The sequence below is a fragment of the Salvelinus alpinus genome, chromosome 9 (genome assembly GCF_045679555.1).
Source record: "Salvelinus alpinus chromosome 9, SLU_Salpinus.1, whole genome shotgun sequence".
NCBI classification, from domain to species: domain Eukaryota; kingdom Metazoa; phylum Chordata; class Actinopteri; order Salmoniformes; family Salmonidae; genus Salvelinus; species Salvelinus alpinus.
The window spans coordinates 12392549-12413661 of record NC_092094.1 but is presented as its reverse complement, the minus strand read 5'-3'; the positions used below and the strand labels follow the sequence as shown (position 1 = coordinate 12413661).

Sequence of the window (21113 nt, the reverse complement as noted above, 5' to 3'; positions counted from 1 at the left end):
GTAGTTAGCATGAGGGAAGCAGAGTATGCTATTCTAGGTAGTTAGCATTAGGGATGCCTTTGGCTGTGACTTTGACAGAGTCTCTATGGAGGTTTAATGAGGCAGCAGCCACTGAGGGCATGTGTAGCTGCTCTTCTACTCTCCTCTGGCCCACTTTCTCGCTCTCTGCCGCTCTGCTGGAGCCGCATTTATAAGCGGAAAATGTCACACTAAATGTCTGCGTGCGCCATTTCTGAAAAGAATACGTACGTATAAAAATATTGAAAAATGTTAACCCGTTATAAATCAGACTGTCACGCCCTGACCTTAGAGATCCTTTTTATGTCTCTATTTTGGTTTGGTCAGGGTGTGAGTTGGGGTGGGCATTCTATGTTTTGTGTTTCTATGATTTTCTATTTCTATGTTTTGGCCGGGTATGGTTCTCAATCAGGGACATCTGTCTATCGTTGTCTCTGATTGAGAACCATACTTAGGTAGCTCTTTTTTCCACCTGTGTTTGTGGGAAGTTGACTTTGTTTAGGGCACTTTGCCTTTAGCTTCACGGTTTGTTTTTGTAGTGTTTATTGTTTTGTTCGGCGTCATTTTGATTTAATAAGGAAAATGTACGCTCACCTTGGTCCTCCTCCTTCAACAGCCGTGACACAGACCCATCGTAAAACTGTGCACGTGTTATAGCATTATAACTCCACCTGTAAAACGCTTATGGTGACAGTGACTCCCTTTATTTGCTGTATAATTTGTAACTTTTGGAATTAGGCCTCAGCAGTTTCTCAAAGAAATAGCAACGGTACATTTGATCAAATGGTTTTGGAGGTGTTTTTTATATTTTACTGTAAGCTATTTGGTAACAGACTGTGACAGTGTCAGCAGAACATTTGAATTCAACAATGTCTTCTATTGACTTTTCACCCAACATAAATATGCTAGACTGCCCACGAATTCTGAAACATTGTCAAGGCTACTGAAAATATGAAATTACAGTAGTTGCATACATAATTCAATGTAAAAGATCAACTGTCTGTGCACCTGTTATTACATTTGACTGTAGGCTATGTTATAAACCAATCTGCATATGGGATTCATAGGTTAGCCTACACACTAAAAACAAAGGGTTCTAAATAGTGCCAAATGAGGGTTATTTGGCTAGTAACCATAGCAGATCCCTTTTTGGATCTATTTAAACCTTTTTTTGAAGGTTCAATAAAGAACCATTCTCATAAGTATCTAAATGTAACCTATATGGTGCAATAAAAACCCTTTGAGGTTCTATAAAGAGGCATTAAAAAAAGTTATAGCACCAAGAAAGGGTACCGCTATTGTTTGTAACCCTATATAGAACCCTTTATGGCTCTTTGTAGAACCTTTATGGAGAAAGGTTATTTACAGAACCATTCTCAATCTCAAAGGTTATCGGAGCATGTGTTTTCATATTGGAGGATGTGTTTTTATATTGGAGCATGTGTTATTATATCAGAGCATATGTTTTTATATCAGAGCATGTGTTTTTATAGTGGAGCATGTGTTTTCATATTGGAGGATGTGTTTTTATATTGGAGCATGTGTTATTATATCAGAGCATATGTTTTTATATCAGAGCATGTGTTTTTACAGCAGAGCATGTGTTTTTATATCAGAGCATATGTTTTTATATCAGAACATGTGTTTTTATATCGGAGCATGTGTTTTTATATCAGAACATGTGTTTTTATATCAGAGCATGTGTTTTTATAGCAGAGCATGTGTTTTTATATCAGAGCATATGTTTTTATATCAGAGCATGTGTTTTTATATCAGAGCATGTGTTTTTATATCAGAGCATGTGTTTTTATATCAGAGCATGTGTTTTTATATCAGAGCATGTGTTTTTATATCAGAGCATATGTTTTTATATCAGAGCATGTGTTTTTATATCGGAGCATGTGTTTTTATAGTGGAGCATGTGTTTTTATAGTGGAGCATGTGTTTTTATATCAGAGCATATGTTTTTATATCAGAGCATGTGTTTTTATAGTGGAGCATGTGTTTTTATATCAGAGCATATGTTTTTATATCAGAGCATGTGTTTTTATATCGGAGCATGTGTTTTTATATCAGAGCATGTGTTTTTATATCAGAGCATGTGTTTTTATATCAGAGCATGTGTTTTTATATCGGAGCATGTGTTTTTATATCAGAGCATGTGTTTTTATATCAGAGCATGTGTTTTTATAGTGGAGCATGTGTTTTTATATCGGAGGATGTGTTTTTATATCAGAGCATGTGTTTTTATAGTGGAGCATGTGTTTTCATATTGGAGGATGTGTTTTTATATTGGAGCATGTGTTATTATATCAGAGCATATGTTTTTATATCAGAGCATGTGTTTTTATAGCGGAGCATGTGTTTTTATATCAGAGCATGTGTTTTTATATCAGAGCATGTGTTTTTATAGTGGAGCATGTGTTTTTATATCAGAGCATGTGTTTTTATATCAGAGCATGTGTTTTTATAGCGGAGCATGTGTTTTTATATCAGAGCATGTGTTTTTATATCAGAGCATGTGTTTTTATATCAGAGCATGTGTTTTTATATCAGAGCATGTGTTTTTATATCAGAGCATGTGTTTTTATATCAGAGCATGTGTTTTTATATCAGAGCATGTGTTTTTATATCGGAGCATGTGTTTTTATAGTGGAGCATGTGTTTTTATAGTGGAGCATGTGTTTTTATATCAGAGCATATGTTTTTATATCAGAGCATGTGTTTTTATAGTGGAGCATGTGTTTTTATATCAGAGCATATGTTTTTATATCAGAGCATGTGTTTTTATATCGGAGCATGTGTTTTTATATCAGAGCATGTGTTTTTATATCAGAGCATGTGTTTTTATATCAGAGCATGTGTTTTTATATCGGAGCATGTGTTTTTATATCAGAGCATGTGTTTTTATATCAGAGCATGTGTTTTTATAGTGGAGCATGTGTTTTTATATCGGAGGATGTGTTTTTATATCAGAGCATGTGTTTTTATATCAGAGCATGTGTTTTTATATCGGAGGATGTGTTTTTATATCAGAACATGTGTTTTTATATCAGAGCATGTGTTTTTATATCAGAGCATGTGTTTTTACAGCAGAGCATGTGTTTTTATATCAGAGCATGTGTTTTTATATCAGAGCATGTGTTTTTATATCAGAACATGTGTTTTTATATCAGAGCATGTGTTTTTATAGCAGAGCATATGTTTTTATATCAGAGCATGTGTTTTTATATCGGAGCATGTGTTTTTATATCGGAGCATGTGTTTTTATAGCAGAGCATATGTTTTTATATCAGAACATGTGTTTTTATAGCGGAACATGTGTTTTTATATCGGAGCATGTGTTTTTATATCGGAGCATGTGTTTTTATATCAGAGCATGTGTTTTTATATCAGAGCATGTGTTTTTATATCAGAGCATATGTTTTTACAGCAGAGCATGTGTTTTTATATCAGAGCATGTGTTTTTATATCAGAGCATGTGTTTTTATAGCAGAGCATATGTTTTTATATCAGAGCATGTGTTTTTATATCGGAGCATGTGTTTTTATATCAGAGCATGTGTTTTTATATCAGAGCATGTGTTTTTATATCAGAGCATGTGTTTTTATATCAGAGCATGTGTTTTTATATCGGAGCATGTGTTTTTATATCAGAGCATGTGTTTTTATATCAGAGCATGTGTTTTTATATCAGAGCATGTGTTTTTATAGTGGAGCATGTGTTTTTATAGCAGAGCATATGTTTTTATATCAGAGCATGTGTTTTTATATCGGAGCATGTGTTTTTATATCAGAGCATGTGTTTTTATATCGGAGCATGTGTTTTTATATCGGAGCATGTGTTTTTATATCAGAGCATGTGTTTTTATATCGGAGCATGTGTTTTTATATCAGAGCATGTGTTTTTATAGCAGAACATGTGTTTTTATATCAGAGCATGTGTTTTTATATCGGAGCATGTGTTTTTATATCAGAGCATGTGTTTTTATAGTGGAGCATGTGTTTTTTATAGTGGAGCATGTGTTTTTATAGTGGAGCATGTGTTTTTATATCAGAGCATGTGTTTTTATATCAGAGCATGTGTTTTTATATCAGAGCATGTGTTTTTATATCAGAGCATGTGTTTTTATATCAGAGCATGTGTTTTTATAGCAGAACATGTGTTTTTATATCAGAGCATGTGTTTTTATATCGGAGCATGTGTTTTTATATCAGAGCATGTGTTTTTATAGCAGAACATGTGTTTTTATATCAGAGCATGTGTTTTTATATCAGAACATGTGTTTTTATATCAGAGCATGTGTTTTTATATCGGAGCATGTGTTTTTATATCAGAGCATGTGTTTTTATAGCAGAACATGTGTTTTTATATCAGAGCATGTGTTTTTATAGCAGAACATGTGTTTTTATATCAGAGCATGTGTTTTTATATCGGAGCATGTGTTTTTATATCAGAGCATGTGTTTTTATAGTGGAGCATGTGTTTTTATATCGGAGCATGTGTTTTTATATCAGAGCATGTGTTTTTATAGTGGAGCATGTGTTTTTATATCGGAGCATGTGTTTTTATATCAGAGCATGTGTTTTTATATCAGAGCATGTGTTTTTATATCAGAGCATGTGTTTTTATATCAGAGCAGGTGTTTTTATATCAGAGCATGTGTTTTTATATCAGAGCAGGTGTTTTTATATCAGAGCATGTGTTTTTATAGTGGAGCATGTGTTTTTATATCAGAGCATGTGTTTTTATATCAGAGCATGTGTTTTTATAGTGGAGCATGTGTTTTTATAGTGGAGCATGTGTTTTTATATCAGAGCAGGTGTTTTTATATCAGAGCATGTGTTTTTATAGTGGAGCATGTGTTTTTATATCAGAGCATGTGTTTTTATAGCGGAGCATGTGTTTTTATATCAGAGCATGTGTTTTTATATCAGAGCATGTGTTTTTATATCAGAGCAGGTGTTTTTATATCAGAGCATGTGTTTTTATAGCGGAGCATGTGTTTTTACAGCAGAGCATGTGTTTTTATATCAGAGCAGGTGTTTTTATATCAGAGCATGTGTTTTTATATCAGAGCATGTGTTTTTATATCAGAGCATGTGTTTTTATAGTGGAGCATGTGTTTTTATAGCGGAGCATGTGTTTTTACAGCAGAGCATGTGTTTTTATATCAGAGCATGTGTTTTTATAGTGGAGCATGTGTTTTTACAGCAGAGCATGTGTTTTTATATCAGAGCATGTGTTTTTATATCAGAGCATGTGTTTTTATATCAGAGCATGTGTTTTTATATCAGAGCATGTGTTTTTATATCAGAGCATGTGTTTTTATATCAGAGCATGTGTTTTTATAGTGGAGCATGTGTTTTTATATCAGAGCAGGTGTTTTTATATCAGAGCATGTGTTTTTATATCAGAGCAGGTGTTTTTATATCAGAGCATGTGTTTTTATATCAGAGCAGGTGTTTTTATATCAGAGCATGTGTTTTTATATCAGAGCATGTGTTTTTATATCGGAGCATGTGTTTTTATAGTGGAGCATGTGCTTAATATGAGTAGCAGAGGAAAAAATATAACACTTATTTCACTACACCCATCAACCTTAGTTTGAGGAGCATACACTTGCTGCCCGACAGGTGATAGTCCGCCCAAACTCTGTATGCCATGGGCTCTCCGACCTTGTTCCTGCACCTACCCAGTGGTTATTTTGGGAAACCAAGTGAAATCTGTTCGGGAACTAACATGTTTTCGCAACAAAACATATTTCACTTGACTGTTGACAGCAAGTCTGTGCGCATGAGAAATGAATAAAGGAAAGAGAGGAGGAGATGGAAACGCATGGTGGTCAGATATTATGTATATTATAGCTAAAGGTAATGTGTCACCCAATGAATTATGAAAATATAAAACATTCCCTATTATTAGGCTATTCAAAATCAATACAAATTCACTAATTGTAGGCCAACTGTAAGACGCCCTGCACAATCAATGAACCAACAGCATCGCCTAGGGCTATACGTTCTCTTTCAGACTCATGGATACACATTTAGGAGCGTAGCATTTGGTAACCTGTCCATCCAGTATGCACAATAATACAATCCACACTCAAAGGCTAGAACATTTATGTACCTAAAACATCTTAAATCGGTTTTGTTTGATGTTATTCTGCCATGCATGCGGTAGCCTATGTATTGTATGAAGGTGCAATCATAATTGTTATTCAGGTTGTTTTTTATATGTGTATGCGTGTTTTGAATTAATCATCACCTGAGGAAGCATAGTCCATTTTGCTGTGTTAGGCTTTGAAACAACATCCACAACAACCATGTTTTAAACTGTTTCAACCTGCTGTTGAACTGTTTTGATGATCAGTGTTTGATGTGATTTTCAATTTCATTTGCTGTCACGCCCTGACCTTAGAGAGCCTTTTTTATATCTCTTCTTGGCTTGGTCAGGGTGTGATTTGGGTGGGCATTCTATGTCCTTTACTTCTATGATTTTGTGTTTCTATGATTTGGCCGGGTATGGTTCTCAATCAGGGACAGCTTGTCTATCGTTGTCTCTGATTGGGAACCATACTTAGGTAGCCCTTTTCCCTCATTGGGGGTGGGTAGTTATCTTTGTTAGTGGCACTATAGCCCTGTTTAGCTTCACGGTCGTTTCTTTGTTTTCTTGTTTTGTTGGCGTAATTTTTCTAAAAATAAAAGGAATATGTACGCTCACCACGCTGGACTTTGGTCTCCTTCCGACGACGGCCGTGACATTTTCATTGATGTCAAAGTGGTTAGAGGAACAATAGAGCCCTGAGTACCAGACCATTAGGACCTGGTGGAGGGACAATAGAGCCATGAGTACCAGACCATTAGGACCTGATGGATGGACCATAGAGCCCTGAGTACCAGGCCATTAGTACCTGATGGAGGGACAATAGAGCCCTGAGTAACAGGCCATTAGGACCTGGTGGAGGGACAATAGAGCCATGAGTACCAGACCATTAGGACCTGATGGAGGGACCATAGAGCCCTGAGTACCAGGCCATTAGGACCTGATGGAGGGACAATAGAGCCCTGAGTAACAGGCCATTAGAACCTGATGGAGGGACCATAGAGCCCTGAGTACCAGCCCATCAGGACCTGATGGAGGGACCATAGATCCCTGACTACCAGGCCATCAGGACCTGATGGTAGTTAGCAAATTGGGCACTATGCCCTGATGAAGACAGCTTCACTGTCGAAACGTTGGACATAACATTTTAGTATCTGAGCTTTTACAGTGTGTGGCTTTTCTTTATTTTTTAAAGTGTTCCACTCCACTAGCCAGCACCTCGCCTAAATAGGTGTGCGTTTCTTTCGCCTCTAGTAAATTGGGCACTACCAAAGCATGTGGATAAAAGGAGATTACCGTGACTCAACAGTCACGTGGAAATTGACTTGCTGTCATGACCTAGTCACAGTCACACTGTGTACCTGGGCTGGGGGAGGATGCTCGGCGCTCATCCCTGGGCCGATCACAGGAAGTGAACTCACCAGGTCGTCGCTGCGCTGCTGCTGCTGCCTTGGTTGTGTGAGAGATGTGTACAGTACACCATCGTCACCATCTCTATCTGAGTACCCCATGTCATCTGTGGAGCTTCAAAATGTGTTGTTATTGTCGGTATAAACCTTGTTCTATTACACTGTGTTCCTCAGAGTGACATTGAAGGAATTTTAAGTCTAACCACTCTAAGTCCACACATTATGCTTCTGTGAAAAATAGTCTTGCTGTGCAGGGCTCTTGTGCAAAATAGACAAGATAATCGTAAATTGGGGCCCTTAACTTCTCATTGTAGTGAAGAAGCCATTCTAATGATTCCGTCTATGCTCTCTTCCCCTGTATCATATCCCTGTTGTTCTCGTTGTGTTGTAGAACAGATAATGTGTGTAGAGAGTAGGTCTGGACCACAGCCAGGGCCGGCAATAAGGCCCCTATGGAGAGACACACACTGTGTAGCTACTTCGCACAACCATTGGACAGAGAGAGTTCACTGCTTTAATTAGCTAGAAGGAGCCTGTGTGTTGTACCAACAGAGGAGAGATTTGTCACGGCCTCAGGCTTCACTATAAAGGATTGTACCCTTATGCCAGTGGACTCTCATAGTAATTGAACTGTCCAAGCACTTTCCAATAACGTGATAAGTGATGGTGTTCTAGATTTAGAAACATTTATGCAGTATTGGTAAATGTTTTTTAGTAAATATATATTTGTTCCTGTGTCCCAATTGCTAACATATTTCACTTATTCATGCTATTGGATGTCAGACTTGAGTGTGAAATTGAACAAACATTGTGTTGAAGATCAGCACAGGGTGGATCATGCTCATTATTATGGATCTGTCCAGTTCCAGATATGACCTCATATTGTGGACCGGCAGTTTTACAGCAGTCCAACAGAGGGGGCCATTGCACAGCCTTTCATTCTGTGTCAGTGGTGCATGCCTCTGCTACTGTGGTGTGTTGCTCATTGAGTACAGTACATACCCATATGATAACCATACCATTTAGATGTTATCTGAAAAGATGTTTGTTCCATATCTCTTCCCTGTTTGTCCTGAATATCCCCTCTAAACACACAGTACAATGCTTCAGGGAGTCACAGGCTGCAAAAGTGTGCCTTATGCCAAAAGACTGTGCTCCTTTTAATGGACCAGTGTATGTGACCACAGGAAGTCATCAGTCTATTTTTGTGACTACAGACTAACCTTCATCTTACACCACTCTCTGTTCCTCTCCTCTCCTCTGTCCCTCCAGCCCACACAGGGGTCAGGAAGAGTTCACTGGTGGCACAGACCGCCAGGGGCCCCAGTGTAAGCTGTACAGTGCTGTGGCAGGGAAGCACTTTGTGGTGACTAAGTCCTACCAGCCACAGGCCGAAGGGGAGATCACCCTGTACCAGAACGACAGGGTCAAAGGTGAACATCCCACCCACTGCTCTTTGTTTTTTTCCAGAGGGAAGCAGTGCTTGAATTGGGTCACATGTTCTACTGCTTAAGTACCCCTCTATATTTGCTCTGAAATATGAACATCGTTCCTCACTGTGTATTTATTCCTCATGTTATTATCTTTCTATTATTTTTCTCTCTGCATTGTTGGGAAGGGCCCATAAGTAAGCATTTCACAGTTAGTCTACACCTGTCAGAGTAAGGCCCAAAAAACTGTCAAAGACTCCAGTCACCCTAGCCATAGACTGTTCTCTCTGCTACTGCACGGCAAGCGGTACCGGAGTGCCAAGTCTAGGTCCAAAAGGCTCCTTAACAGCTTCTATCCCCAAGCCATAAGACTGCTGAACAATTAATCAAATGGCCACCCGGAGTATTTATATTTTTACACTGCTGCTACTCTCTGTTTATTATCTATGCATAATAACCTTACCCCTACCTACATGTACAAATTACCTCGACTATACTGTACCCCCAAACATTGACACGGTACCCCCTGTAAATAGCCTCGTTATTATTATTTTATTGTGTTACTCTTATTAAATTTTTTACTTTAGTTACTTAGTAAATCATTTTTTAAACTCTATTTCTTGAACTGCATTGTTGGTTAAGGGCTCGTAAGCATTTCACGGTAAGGTCTACTATACCTGTTGTATTCGGCACATGTGACAAATACAATTTGATTTGATTTGGTTATTTATGAAGCAAGTAACAAATACAATTTGATTTGATCTTGCCATTTAAATGAGTACCAGAGCCTTTTTAATTCCACTCCCAACTCTGAAGGGAAGAGATATTAGAGGGAGCAGTCTTTGTAGCCACTCAGAGGGATGTTATTCAGAAGTGAAGCAGTCATCTGTAATAAGCAAGTCGTTTGTATTCAAACGACTGCAGTGCTGTTTATTTACTCTGGTTATTTCTATCTTCAGTAGTAGCTATATTTCTTAGGAAAAATTACTCTATATTTTACAGATGTGTTTTTCCTCAGTACTTTCAGTTTTAAAATTAAATTGGGCCTTTTCTAAGGTTACATAATATTTACCTATCTAGCTCTTATGTTGTGTAAGCTGGAGTGGAGCTGAAGAGACCACAGTACTGGAGTGGAGTTGAAGAGACCACAGACATGACTGTGGTGGAGCTGAAGAGATCACAGACACTACTGGAGTGGAGCTGAAGAGACCACAGACACTACTGGAGTGGAGCTGAACAGACCACAGACACAGTACTGGAGTGGAGCTGAACAGACCACAGGCACGGTACTGGAGTGGAGCTGAACAGACCACAGGCACAGTACTGGAGTGGAGCTGAACAGACCACAGGCACAGTACTGGAGTGGAGCTGAACAGACCACAGGCACAGTACTGGAGTGGAGCTGAACAGACCACAGACACAGTACTGGAGTGGAGCTGAACAGACCACAGGCACAGTACTGGAGTGGAGCTGAACAGACCACAGGCACGGTACTGGAGTGGAGCTGAACAGACCACAGGCACAGTACTGGAGTGGAGCTGAAGAGACCACAGACACTACTGGAGTGGAGCTGAAGAGACCACAGACACGGTACTGGAGTGGAGCTGAACAGACCACAGGCACTACTGGAGTGGAGCTGAAGAGACCACAGGCACACTACTGGAGTGGAGCTGAAGAGACCACAGACACTACTGGAGTGGAGCTGAACAGACCACAGACACTACTGGAGTGGAGCTGAACAGACCACAGGCACAGTACTGGAGTGGAGCTGAAGAGACCACAGGCACACTACTGGAGTGGAGCTGAAGAGACCACAGACATGGTACTGGAGTGGAGCTGAAGAGACCACAGACACGGTACTGGAGTGGAGCTGAAGAGACCACAGACACGGTACTGGAGTGGAGCTGAAGAGACCACAGACACGGTACTGGAGTGGAGCTGAAGAGACCACAGGCTCAGTACTGGAGTGGAGCTGAAGAGACCACAGACACGGTACTGGAGTGGAGCTGAAGAGACCACAGACACGGTACTGGAGTGGAGCTGAAGAGACCACAGGCACGGTACTGGAGTGGAGCTGAAGAGACCACAGGCACGGTACTGGAGTGGAGCTGAAGAGACCACAGACACGGTACTGGAGTGGAGCTGAAGAGACCACAGACACGGTACTGGAGTGGAGCTGAAGAGACCACAGGCACAGTACTGGAGTGGAGCTGAAGAGACCACAGACACTACTGGAGTGGAGCTGAAGAGACCACAGTACTGGAGTGGAGCTGAAGAGACCACAGACACTACTGGAGTGGAGCTGAAGAGACCACAGGCACGGTACTGGAGTGGAGCTGAAGAGACCACAGGCACGGTACTGGAGTGGAGCTGAAGAGACCACAGTACTGGAGTGGAGCTGAAGAGACCACAGACACTACTGGAGTGGAGCTGAAGAGACCACAGGCACGGTACTGGAGTGGAGCTGAAGAGACCACAGACACGGTACTGGAGTGGAGCTGAAGAGACCACAGACACTACTGGAGTGGAGCTGAACAGACCACAGACACAGTACTGGAGTGGAGCTGAACAGACCACAGGCACGGTACTGGAGTGGAGCTGAACAGACCACAGGCACAGTACTGGAGTGGAGCTGAACAGACCACAGGCACAGTACTGGAGTGGAGCTGAACAGACCACAGGCACAGTACTGGAGTGGAGCTGAACAGACCACAGACACAGTACTGGAGTGGAGCTGAACAGACCACAGGCACAGTACTGGAGTGGAGCTGAACAGACCACAGGCACGGTACTGGAGTGGAGCTGAACAGACCACAGGCACAGTACTGGAGTGGAGCTGAAGAGACCACAGACACTACTGGAGTGGAGCTGAAGAGACCACAGACACGGTACTGGAGTGGAGCTGAACAGACCACAGGCACTACTGGAGTGGAGCTGAAGAGACCACAGGCACACTACTGGAGTGGAGCTGAAGAGACCACAGACACTACTGGAGTGGAGCTGAACAGACCACAGACACTACTGGAGTGGAGCTGAACAGACCACAGGCACAGTACTGGAGTGGAGCTGAAGAGACCACAGGCACACTACTGGAGTGGAGCTGAAGAGACCACAGACATGGTACTGGAGTGGAGCTGAAGAGACCACAGACACGGTACTGGAGTGGAGCTGAAGAGACCACAGACACGGTACTGGAGTGGAGCTGAAGAGACCACAGACACGGTACTGGAGTGGAGCTGAAGAGACCACAGGCTCAGTACTGGAGTGGAGCTGAAGAGACCACAGACACGGTACTGGAGTGGAGCTGAAGAGACCACAGACACGGTACTGGAGTGGAGCTGAAGAGACCACAGGCACGGTACTGGAGTGGAGCTGAAGAGACCACAGGCACGGTACTGGAGTGGAGCTGAAGAGACCACAGACACGGTACTGGAGTGGAGCTGAAGAGGCCACAGACACGGTACTGGAGTGGAGCTGAAGAGACCACAGGCACAGTACTGGAGTGGAGCTGAAGAGACCACAGACACTACTGGAGTGGAGCTGAAGAGACCACAGTACTGGAGTGGAGCTGAAGAGACCACAGACACTACTGGAGTGGAGCTGAAGAGACCACAGGCACGGTACTGGAGTGGAGCTGAAGAGACCACAGGCACGGTACTGGAGTGGAGCTGAAGAGACCACAGTACTGGAGTGGAGCTGAAGAGACCACAGACACTACTGGAGTGGAGCTGAAGAGACCACAGGCACGGTACTGGAGTGGAGCTGAAGAGACCACAGACACGGTACTGGAGTGGAGCTGAAGAGACCACAGACACGGTACTGGAGTGGAGCTGAAGCGACCACAGACACAGTACTGGAGTGGAGCTGAAGAGACCACAGGCACACTACTGGAGTGGAGCTGAAGAGACCACAGACCCTACTGGAGTGGAGCTGAAGAGACCACAGACACTACTGGAGTGGAGCTGAAGAGACCACAGACACGGTACTGGAGTGGAGCTGAAGAGACCACAGGCACAGTACTGGAGTGGAGCTGAAGAGACCACAGACAGTACTGGAGTGGAGCTGAAGAGACCACAGTACTGGAGTGGAGCTGAAGAGACCACAGACACTACTGGAGTGGAGCTGAAGAGACCACAGACACGATACTGGAGTGGAGCTGAAGAGACCACAGGCACACTACTGGAGTGGAGCTGAAGAGACCACAGGCACAGTACTGGAGTGGAGCTGAACAGACCACAGGCACAGTACTGGAGTGGAGCTGAAGAGACCACAGACAGTACTGGAGTGGAGCTGAAGAGACCACAGTACTGGAGTGGAGCTGAAGAGACCACAGACACTACTGGAGTGGAGCTGAAGAGACCACAGACACGATACTGGAGTGGAGCTGAAGAGACCACAGGCACACTACTGGAGTGGAGCTGAAGAGACCACAGGCACAGTACTGGAGTGGAGCTGAACAGACCACAGGCACAGTACTGGAGTGGAGCTGAAGAGACCACAGACACGGTACTGGAGTGGAGCTGAAGAGACCACAGGCACACTACTGGAGTGGAGCTGAAGAGACCACAGGCACAGTACTGGAGTGGAGCTGAACAGACCACAGACACAGTACTGGAGTGGAGCTGAACAGACCACAGGCACACTACTGGAGTGGAGCTGAAGAGACCACAGACACTACTGGAGTGGAGCTGAAGAGACCACAGACACAGTACTGGAGTGGAGCTGAACAGACCACAGGCACAGTACTGGAGTGGAGCTGAACAGACCACAGACACTGTACTGGAGTGGAGCTGAACAGACCACAGGCACAGTACTGGAGTGGAGCTGAAGAGACCACAGACAGTACTGGAGTGGAGCTGAAGAGACCACAGTACTGGAGTGGAGCTGAAGAGACCACAGACACTACTGGAGTGGAGCTGAAGAGACCACAGACACGATACTGGAGTGGAGCTGAAGAGACCACAGGCACACTACTGGAGTGGAGCTGAAGAGACCACAGGCACACTACTGGAGTGGAGCTGAAGAGACCACAGGCACAGTACTGGAGTGGAGCTGAACAGACCACAGGCACAGTACTGGAGTGGAGCTGAAGAGACCACAGACACGGTACTGGAGTGGAGCTGAAGAGACCACAGGCACACTACTGGAGTGGAGCTGAAGAGACCACAGGCACAGTACTGGAGTGGAGCTGAACAGACCACAGGCACAGTACTGGAGTGGAGCTGAACAGACCACAGGCACACTACTGGAGTGGAGCTGAAGAGACCACAGACACTACTGGAGTGGAGCTGAAGAGACCACAGACACAGTACTGGAGTGGAGCTGAACAGACCACAGGCACAGTACTGGAGTGGAGCTGAACAGACCACAGACACGGTACTGGAGTGGAGCTGAACAGACCACAGGCACAGTACTGGAGTGGAGCTGAACAGACCACAGGCACAGTACTGGAGTGGAGCTGAACAGACCACAGGCACAGTACTGGAGTGGAGCTGAACAGACCACAGGCACAGTACTGGAGTGGAGCTGAACAGACCACAGGCACAGTACTGGAGTGGAGCTGAAGAGACTACAGTACTGGAGTGGAACTAGGGTCTTTTTAGGTTCATAACAATTTATACAGTCAGTCTGCATGGAAAAGTACAGGAGTAATTATTCCCTTACATACTATTGTCTCTCTTTGTCTTACACTGTCTATTTTTCTTCTTCTCTCTCTCCCCCTATCTCTCTCTCTCTCTCACTTTCTCCCCCCTCTGTCATTCTCTCCCCCCTATCTCTCTCTCTCTCTCTCTCTCTCACTCTCTACCCCCTCTGTCTCTCTCTCCCCCCTATATCGCTCTCTCTCTCTCTCTCTCTCTCTCTCACTCTCTCCCCCCTCTGTCTCTCTCTCCCCCCTATGTCTCTCCCTCTCTCCTTCCCTCCTCCCCTCTCTCTCTCTATCTCTCCCTCTCCCTCCTCTCAGTGCTCTCCATAGGTGAGGGTGGTTTCTGGGAGGGCAGTGCCAGGGGTAACGTGGGATGGTTCCCAGCAGAGTGTGTGGAGGAGACCCCTAACCAAGAGGAAAGACCATGTAAGTTCTGAGAGAGAGAGAGAGAGACAGAGAGAGAGAGAAACGTTGTTAGTCCCAATAATCACCTCACTGTTCAAATTCACTTCTAAATCTCCTTGGCCTTTGTCAAAATTGGCCTTTACATAAAACGTTAGAGCTGTATATTCAAACACCAACCATTGGATAATACAGTTCCTCTAATTCTTGTGCTCGGTCTCTGCCACTAGCTCTCTCATGCTCTGATAACCCTCTGAATATGAGAAGTCCCTTCTGGCCATGGCAGGCTGTTAATGCAATTAACACTCAGCAGCAAGGACACAGTACCCAGCCTACACATGCATCCTTCACAACACAGTGTATGCATTGATTCTATATATTCGGTGTTAAGCCACAGGGTACACCCATGTAAAGATGTGTCACCCTTGCCCTGTGTCACCCTTGGTTCACTAACCTCTCCTCGTATGGCATCCTGGTGGATTAGGATGTGTAAAGTAGAGAGATGGGCTGAAACCAGAGACTTTACAGTTCTGCACTAGACTACAATGCATTGTATTGCACAAAGTGGCGTGACTGACAGCTGTAGTACTGTAGTGGTTATACAGCTGTAGTACTGTAGTGGTTATTCAGCTGTAGTACTGTAGTGGTTATACAGCTGTAGTACTGTAGTGGTTATACAGCTTTAGTACTGTAGTGGTTATACAGCTGTAATACTGTAGTGGTTATACAGCTGTAGTACTGTAGTGGTTATTCAGCTGTAGTACTGTAGTGGTTATACAGCTGTAGTACTGTAGTGGTTATACAGCTGTAGTACTGTAGTGGTTATACAGCTGTAATACTGTAGTGGTTATTCAAAATGTCTGCTGCTAAACTACTTTCTTCCTTTGTATTTAGAGAGAAAGTGTGTGTGTGTACTTGTGTACTGTATACTTCTCTCTGTGTGTGTGTGTGTGTGTGTGTGTGTGTGTGTGTGTGTGTGTGTGTGTGTGTGTGTGTGTGTGTGTGTGTGTGTGTGTGTGTGTGTGTGTGTGTGTGTGTGTGTGTGTGTGTGTGTGTGTGTGTGTGTACTGTATACTTCTCCATGTGTATGTGTGTGTGTGTGTTTGTGCTTGCCCCTTGAGCCTGGGGGCAACCTTCTGTTTAAAGTTATTTTGGTCCACATAAATGCTTACCACATCAGTACAGCCAGTGTTCAGTAGCTGTGTTCAGTAGCTGTGTTCAGTAGCAGTGTTCAGTAGCTGTGTTCAGTAGCTGTGTTCAGTAGCCGTGTTCAGTAGCAGTGTTCAGTAGCCGTGTTCAGTAGCTGTGTTCAGTAGCCGTGTTCAGTAGCTGTGTTCAGTAGCTGTGTTCAGTAGCCGTGTTCAGTAGCTGTGTTCAGTAGCTGTGTTCAGTAGCTGTGTTCAGTAGCCGTGTTCAGTAGCAGTGTTCAGTAGCAGTGTTCAGTAGCCGTGTTCAGTAGCTGTGTTCAGTAGCTGTGTTCAGTAGCCGTGTTCAGTAGCATTGTTCAGTAGCAGTGTTCAGTAGCCGTGTTCAGTAGCTGTGTTCAGTAGCTGTGTTCAGTAGCCGTGTTCAGTAGCAGTGTTCAGTAGCCGTGTTCAGTAGCCGTGTTCAGTAGCCGTGTTCAGTAGCAGTGTTCAGTAGCAGTGTTCTGTAGCTGTGTTCAGTAGCTGTGTTCAGTAGCTGTGTTCAGTAGCTGTGTTCAGTAGCCGTGTTCAGTAGCCGTGTTCAGTAGCCGTGTTCAGTAGCCGTGTTCAGTAGCTGAATGCAGTAGCTCTGCTCAGACCAGAGGGGACGAGGGTATCTCTTGAGTTAAAAGCACACCACTTTGCATGTTCTGGCTGCACAGATGTACTGATGTAATTATAATAACCCAGCAATTGAAACACTTAATAACAAGTGGCAGGTGTATTATTTTTAAAGATATACTCTATGGCGCACTTATATGCCAAAAGTGAAGCAATTGATGTGATTCATTAATTGTATATTAGCCTCATTATCTATCTGAAAGGTCACCTGCATTCCATTTATACTGTATGTAGCCAGCTTGTGTCATTCATAATGCTCCATGTAATCCTAACACACACTGGCATAGCACACCCCCCCGCAGCCCCTGCAAGGGGGGCCCACGAGTTTTAAATGTACATTCGGGGAATAATTTGTTTTGGGAATTTAAAAAATGCTTGAAATATTATAAATGTACATGTCGACTCTATGCCTGGAAATGCCCTTGTTCAGAGCAAAGGATCCCCATTTTAAATGAATATACTTTGTCACTGATTGAGTCAATGTTTTTTTTTGTCAAGATTCTGAAAAAATATTTGAATCACTGTTCTGCATGGATGCTTAAACAATTGAAGTATTTGCTGTGCTAGACCTAAGGGGGAATATTTGCTTTATAAATCTCGTTTTATGATCTAAATCTAGAAAAACATGCCAAAATGCTAACACAATTAGCCCTGGAGCATTTAACAGTGCTTTAAAAATAAAATAAAAAGTTTGGAGATTTGTATTACATATTTGACTAATCTAATGTTAGAATTAAATAATCAAGGCCTTTAAACACTTGTTGGGCAATATTTTAAAAAAATGAAGTGTATTTTATTGTGTCTGACGGAGTTGACATAAATCCAGTTAGTTGCATCTAGCTAATATATATTACACATTTTATTAGTATTAAGACAAATATTTGCGGAAAAAAAGCTGAGATTGTCCTGTCTTTCAAGAATCTCTGAGCTGTAAAACAGAAACATTTTCTCTCATACTCGTTGTAAGAAATATATATACACTACCGTTCAAAAGTTTGGGGTCACTTAGAAATGTCCCTGTTTTTGAAAGAAAAGCAAATTTTTTGTCCATTAAAATAACATCAAATTGATCAGAAATACAGTGTAGACATTGTTAATGTTGTAAATGACTATTGTAGCTGGAAACGGCAGATTTATTTATGGAATATCTACATAGGCGCACAGAGGCCCATTATCAGCAACCATCACTCCTGTGTTCCAATGGCACGTTGTGTTAGCTAATCCAAGTTTATCATTTTAAAAGGCCAATTGATCATTAGAAACCCCTTTTCCAAATATGTTAGCACAGCTGAAAACTGTTGTCCTGATTAAATATGCATTAAAACTGTTCTTCTTTAGACTAGTTGAGTATCTGGAGCATCAGCATTTGTGGGTTCGATTACAGGCTCAAAATGGCCAGAAACAAATACCTTTCTTCTGAAACTCGTCAGTCTATTCTTGTTCTGAGAAATGAAGGCTATTCCATGCGAGAAATTGCCAAGAAACTGAAGATCTCGTACAATGCCTTCAGAAAGTAGTCACACCCCTTGACCTTTTCCACATTTTGTTGTGTTACAGCCTGAATTGCAATAGGTTGAATTGAGATGTTGTGTCACCCGCCTACACTCCAATGCCTCACAAAGAAGGGCACCTATTGGTAGATAAAATATTAAAAAGCAGACATTGAATATTCCTTTGAGCATGGTGAAGTTATTAATTACACTTTGGATGGTGTATCAATACACCCAGTCACGACAAAGATACAGGCGTCCTGCCTAATTTAGTTCCCGGAGAGTAAGGAAACTGCTCAGTGATTTCATCATGAGGCCAATGGTGACTTTAAAACAGTTACAGAGTTTAATGGCTGTGATAGGAGAAAACTGAGGATCAACAACATTGCAGTTACTCCACAATACTAACCTAAATGACAGAGTGAAAAGAAGGAAGCCTGTACAGAAGAAAAATATTGCAAAACATGCATCCTGTTTGCAATAAGGCACTAAAGTAAAACTGCAAATAATGTGGCAAAGAAATTAACTTTATGACCTGAATACAAAGTGTTATATTTGGGGTAAATCCCACATAATCCACTGTGTACCAGTCTTCATATTTTCAAGCATGGTGGTGGCTGCATCATGTTATGGGTATGCTTGTCATCTGCAAGGAGTAGGGGGGGTTTAGGATTAAAATAAACGGAATAGAGCTTAGAATAGGTAAAATCCTAGAGGACACCCGGTTCCAACAGACACTGTGAGACTAATTCACCTTTCAGCAGGACAATAACCTAAAACACAAGGCCAAATATACACCAGAGTTGCTTACCAAGATGACATTGAATGTTCCTTAATGGCCTAATTACTGTTTTCACTTAAATTAGCTTGAAAATCTATGGCAACACTATGGCTGTGTAGCAACAATCAACAACCAACTTGACAGACCATGAATAATTATTTTAATAATAATGTGCAAATATTGTACAATCCAGGTGTGCAAAGCTCTTAGAGACTTACCTGTAATGACTCACAGTTGTAATCGCTGCCAAAGGTGATTCTAACATGTATTGACTGATATTTCCATTTAATTTTCAATAAATGTTTAAAAAAATATATTAAAACATGTTTTCACTTTATCATTATGGGTTATTGGTGTGTAGATGGGTGAGAAAAATATATATTTAATCCATTTTGAATTCAGGGCTGTAACACAATATATTGTGGAATAAGTCAACAGGTACAGTATGAATACTTTCTGAATGCACTGTTTGTATTTTTTTGGGGGGGGGGGGGGGGGCTCAGACCTTGCATTCAAGTACATTAGAGAGTGTTTTTATGGAAAATAAAAAGTAACATTTGAAAAAATAAATCAACGTTATCGCTGTCACCATCACAATGTTATTAGCCACCTTCTGACAAACAATAGCACAACACATGAGATTTGATTCTGGGTGCCAAGATTACAATGTTATTGGTCGTCTTTGAACTGTATCATATGCAGGATGGTGGTGAATAGAAATGAATGCAGGATGTTTTAAACTAGCAGGCAGTCTCGAGAAGTGATGGCAAGCCATCTGTGATTGGCCGGGAGGGTTGTGTGTGTGTGTGGCAGTACACTTTGAGTCATGATGACGACAGTATAATGTCAGTCCGCCTGTTACTCCTCTCTGATAGAACACACATATGCCATTGGATGTTCCAGACACTTGTGTGTGTTCCAACGTGTGTGTTTCAAAGTGTGTGTTCCAATGTGTGTGTTTCAACGTGTGTGTTCCAATGTGTGTGTTTCAACGTGTGTGTTCCAATGTGTGTGTTTCAACGTGTGTGTTCCAATGTGTGTGTTCCAATGTGTGTGTTCCAATGTGTGTGTTTCAACGTGTGTGTTCCAATGTGTGTGTTTCAACGTGTGTGTTCCAATGTGTGTGTTCCAATGTGTGTGTTCCAATGTGTTTGTGTGTTGCTTCCAGACACTCGTCTGTGGCTTGGCTAGTGTTAGAACAATGTGCAGTGACAGGAGAGGTCTCTTGATATAGGTGAATGCTAGCTTTGGTGTTTACCCCTCCCTCAAAATGTGTTAGCAAAGATGTTTTTAATGTCCGATTCAGGATATTTGTAATACTCATATCTATTTGTGAAACCTGAAAGACCTACTTGTTGTACTGAGTGACTGAACAGTGCCACAATGTTCCGATCAGTACATTTTGACCGGATTTGTCAATTATAGGAAGCAGTGTTGCTATACAAATGCAGTTTATGAAGGATATGATCATTCCCTCTATTTGAGGAAGGGGGTATGATTGATGGATTAAGAACGATTTGACATTGCAATGTCGATGTGGGCTACAATTGGCTGTCGACTTCTTCACCAATACATCTGTTTCCCTTTGCCTGAAGGGACAGCTAATGCACACACAGTATTTCAGATGTTGTTATAACCGCTGAAATACCATCTGAATATATGCTGTAGTCTGGTAGTAGCTATCTATCTGTGCTGCTGCCTGGTTACTAATATCCCATAGACCGACTACGTAAACGCAACTGGTACCAAATTATGCAAGATTTGAGTTATTGGTTAAGCGAGATTACTTGGTTACTAACATCATGCAGTTGTGCCAGAATAGTAAACCCTTCACTGCAACACTCATGTACATTCTTGATTGATATATTTCCATGGAAACGTCCTCTGTACACTGTACAAGCCCGGTTGCTAAGGAGTGGGCCCTGGCAAGATTTTTTTCTCTTTTTGTACGATTTTTTCTCTCTCTCACTCTCTCTGTGCACTAAGAACAGAGCTTACGTGGGACTTGTTCATTACCAGATAGAGTTGC

General features: G+C 42.3%; 1 protein-coding gene across 1 annotated transcript in view; it reads left to right on the top strand.

Annotated features, from left to right (window-relative positions):
* LOC139584323 (SH3 and multiple ankyrin repeat domains protein 2-like) overlaps positions 1-21113 on the top strand; it is a 190660-nt gene that overhangs the window by 104132 nt on the left and 65415 nt on the right. The window contains exons 13-14 of the mRNA XM_071416020.1: positions 8805-8965; positions 14925-15032. Coding sequence (XP_071272121.1) covers positions 8805-8965; positions 14925-15032 — 269 coding nt within the window. The remainder of the gene's footprint in view (positions 1-8804; positions 8966-14924; positions 15033-21113) is intronic.